The sequence below is a fragment of the Lolium rigidum genome, chromosome 2 (assembly GCF_022539505.1).
Source record: "Lolium rigidum isolate FL_2022 chromosome 2, APGP_CSIRO_Lrig_0.1, whole genome shotgun sequence".
Classification (NCBI taxonomy): domain Eukaryota; kingdom Viridiplantae; phylum Streptophyta; class Magnoliopsida; order Poales; family Poaceae; genus Lolium; species Lolium rigidum.
In genome coordinates, this window is record NC_061509.1 from 195,434,670 (window position 1) to 195,438,657 (window position 3,988).

General features: G+C 49.0%; 1 protein-coding gene across 1 annotated transcript; it reads left to right on the forward strand.

Annotated features, from left to right (window-relative positions):
- The first annotated feature begins 506 nt into the window (after positions 1-506).
- On the forward strand, positions 507-1,826 carry LOC124690436 (ETHYLENE INSENSITIVE 3-like 5 protein). The gene has a single exon (XM_047223823.1). It carries the CDS (start codon positions 507-509, stop codon positions 1,824-1,826), a length of 1,320 nt encoding a protein of 439 aa, XP_047079779.1.
- The last annotated feature ends 2,162 nt before the right edge of the window (positions 1,827-3,988 follow it).

Below are 3,988 nucleotides of genomic sequence, written 5' to 3' on the forward strand. Positions count from 1 at the left end.
GAAGCTGGAGTACGTGTACGTGTAGACTGTAGACACGATTACAATTTTTTTTTTAACGGAACACGTACATACCCGAGGTGGCTTTTCTTGTGTACATCACTTGGTTATGGTTGCGGCCAGCCATCGTTGAACATGCCATGCATGTGAGACCACAATGAACAGGTGAGGAAGAAACTGGTATGGCTACAACTCAGGATGTCGTTTGCTCAGATCTGTCGTGTGCCGGGCCGCAGTAGTCCCAAACCATACTCCCGAGATGACCCTAATCTAGCCACGCGTCCACGCCACGACATCACCTGCCGTCCTGCGCGCCGGCATCTTCCGATCAGGGCGCATAAATAACGGGTCGGTGCAATCCTTTCGCTCGTCATATATACTGTAGTTGATAGATCACTCGCTGGATGCTAAATTCACGCGCTCGGAAGTAAAAGCAGAGTACGTGCGAAGTGTCTATGGATCATCAAAGCAACACCCACGATTGGAGGCGTCCATTTTCAGAGCCGGCCATGGAGCAGCAGGTGGACGCGCATGGCGTTGGCAGCGCCGCGTTCCGGTGCGACCTCGAGGGGCTGGAGGCGGAGCACGAACAGGAGGAGATAATCGACTACGACGCAGAGTCGGGCTCTGAATCGGTCGAGATCTCGGACCTGAAGAAGCGCATGTGGAAGGACCAGATGCGTCTCATGAAGCTCGAGAGCCGCGCCGGTGCCAGGCGGGCTCCCACCGCCGGGCCGTCGGCCGGCCAGAACCAGAACCAGGAGGACACCCCCGAGGTGCGGTGCCGCCGCAAGGCGATGCTCCGCGCGCAGGACGGCGTCCTCCGCCACATGCTCAAGATGATGGAGGCCTGCAACGCGCGCGGGTTCGTGTACGGCGTCATCGACGAGGCCGGCGAGCCCATGTCCGGCTCCTCCGACAGCCTCCGCGGCTGGTGGAAGGACAACGTCATCTTCGACCGCACGGGGCCCATGGCGCTGGCCGGCTCCGCGGACAGCTACAGCCCGCTGGGGCTAGCGTCCTACCTGCACCGCCTCCAGGGCATCCAGGACAACACGCTGGGATCCGTGCTCTCCGCGCTCATCCAGCACTGCGAGCCGCCGCAGCGCAACTTCCCGCTGGAGCGCGGGCTGGCGCCGCCGTGGTGGCCGACGGGGAAGGAGCCCTGGTGGGGCACGCAGGGCGAGATGCAGGCGCACCAGGGAGCGCCGCCGTACCGGAAGCCGCACGACCTCAAGAAGGCGTGGAAGATCTCCCTGCTCAGCGCGGTGATCAAGCACATGAGCCCGCGCTTCGACCAGATGCGCAAGCTCGTGTGGCAGTCCAAGCGGCTGCAGCAGAAGATGAGCGCCAAGGAGTCCGAGACGTGGTCCAAGGTGCTCCGGCAGGAGGAGGCGCTCAGCCGGCGGCTCAAGACGTCGCTCAAGATCACGCCACTTGATAACGACGATGGCTGCAGCGAGGACGGGGACAGCGACGGCCTGGAAGACGTTGTGCGTGGCCCGCAAGACAAGCGCAAGTGCGACAACGTCGAGAGCGGCAGCTCAGGAGGGAAATGCCACAGACCAGGAGGCGGGAGCTGGGAGCTGGCGGCCATGCTGCCCGAGCTCGAGGGCAAAGTCCTCAGCGAGTGCCAGAGCCCAATCAATGAGCTCATGGAGCTCTACTACAATTGCCTTCAGGGAGACGATGCCGAGGAGAAGCACGACGTGGCGGTGGTACCTCCTAGAGTGCCCGGCCGATGCGACGATGTGGCGCAGCAATTCCTCTTCGATATCATCGGGAGCTGCCCGGAAGTAGACCATGTGTTGCGCTTGATGGAGGAGTGACCATGTCTTGCTGTTTATTGCGGACAAGTTGGGTATATCAGAAATTTGTAGGTTAACGAGGAGAACAGTCAAAATAGATTGTGCAGGCATAGCTTAGTTAAGCAGATATCACCATAGTTTCTAAACGTAAGAATTTAATCATCAAGAACTGTTCTCGTTTGGTTTTCGTCATTTCATTTCATTCCGTACAAATGAATTAAATTCAACCTTCCAGCAGGATTTTATTTCATTTGAATTGAGATTCCAATACCAAATTACTTGTTTGGCTGCCATACAGATTTGCTATTCAAATGAATTCCATACGGGGCTTTGCTCCCATTTCAGAAAAAAAAAAAATCCATATGGAATTGCTACATGATAAAAACATGTTCTTTCCAAAAGAAAAGATACATGTCAACTTGAGATGAATTGCAACACATAATATTTCACAACTTCTTTAACCCACTCAAACATTATCTCAACATCCACAACTACAAATGTCATGTTGACATGCTCGAGTCCATGAAACCTGCTCGAGCTAATCACCTCCAGCCTCCAACGTTGGTTGTGGGGCACCGAGCGAACACACCTGACCCTGACCCTCCGGTCATTCTCACAATCAACAGCATTACCTCTATTCCATACTATAAGATGTTTTAGTAGGCTAAAACAGCCTACCAAAACGGCTTATATCTTAAAACGGAGGTACGTAGTACCTATTAGTAGAACTTGAAACAACGCTAGAGAGATCCCTGAACATCTTGACAAGTGAAAACTGGGTAAACAAGTTCAGGCCTGACACCAATTTCAGGAAATGAAAAAAAGTGCACTAGGACTACGGCGACACTTCAACGCACTCCGATTGCATCCAAGCAACAAGCTACACTGCAAAATAGATGAGAGTTCATATGAATAGGCAGACACTAGTAGACAGAACGCAGACACTTGAGGGAAAGTCTTTTCTAACGCAACCGGTAACTACCGGATACACATCCATCGTTCAGCTCTTTGTGATTCGTGCTAGATTCCCTTCCTATCTCTAGTGTATATCATATCCATATGATACTTCTCTGAAATCTAAAAGAAATTTTTGTAAAATCTCGTAATTTTTTTTATATAAACCGGGATTTAGAATACTGTAGATGAAAATTAACTATAATGAATCAAATATGTGTGGAATTTATGTATAATATGGTTAAAATAATAAAATTTTGTTACATTTTTATTTATATCTAAAAAATATCGCATATATATCATATCATGGTAAAATAGGTAAAAAATTGAAGAGAAATTAGCATGAATCACGAGGCACCCTACCGGTAGGAACCGGCTCCGCCAGAAAATCCTCGTCCAGACACTTGAGTGTACTGCATCCAGGGACGAAGTAGACCAGCTCAACTGAACACCTCCAGCTCTAAATGGAAGCCTGCAAAAACAACAAAGTACACTGAGCACATGAGAATCAGGCTGGAGGAAATGCAGGCCATACTGTTAAAAATTCACTTGGTTTTATCCAGCTATTGTAACGCTGGAAGGATGTGCTGTAAACATGAAACCGAGCAATGTTTTAACTTATATTTGGTAGGCAGTCTTGGTAGCACTTCAACCCTTGATCATCAAACAACTATAGAGCAAACTCGTCAAACTGGCCAATTACGAGGAAACAAATGTACAGGAACTTAATGCCAGCACAGACTAGCTAGCTTTGCTAATCCAGCAGAAAATAGATGAACTTAATGCTTTCTGTTGCAGTATTATGCTCGTTGCCCTTGTTGTTGCCATGGGCATGCTGATGTACTAGCTCTCAAGCAACCTGTTGCTGCTCTAGTTGACTAATTTTTTTTGCGAGTTACTCTAGTTGACCAATTGTTTTCCTAGTTTTGATGTTAGGTACCATCTGCACCTATGATGATGACAAGCAGCATCAATGGCACCATTTAAGGGTGCCAGGTATTGTACAGTACTACTGTGTCATGGTAGACTAAAATCATTGTAAGAACTTGGTGCACAAAGATATAATTAGCATTTAATCATGCTCGAGCCTAACTTCAAGGTTTTATCAAAGCATGTTATGTGCAGGCTGACTAATGACAAATAATAATCATAAAGAGTCATAATGGTTACTTACGGACAAAAAGAATTTCTAATGGATGTCAATTCTCTCAGATGGTACTCCATGGGTG

Excerpts from the sequence above, each read along its gene's own strand:
- LOC124690436 (XM_047223823.1), top strand. The coding sequence starts at position 507 with ATGGAGCAGCAGGTGGACGCGCATGGCGTTGGCAGCGCCGCGTTCCGG.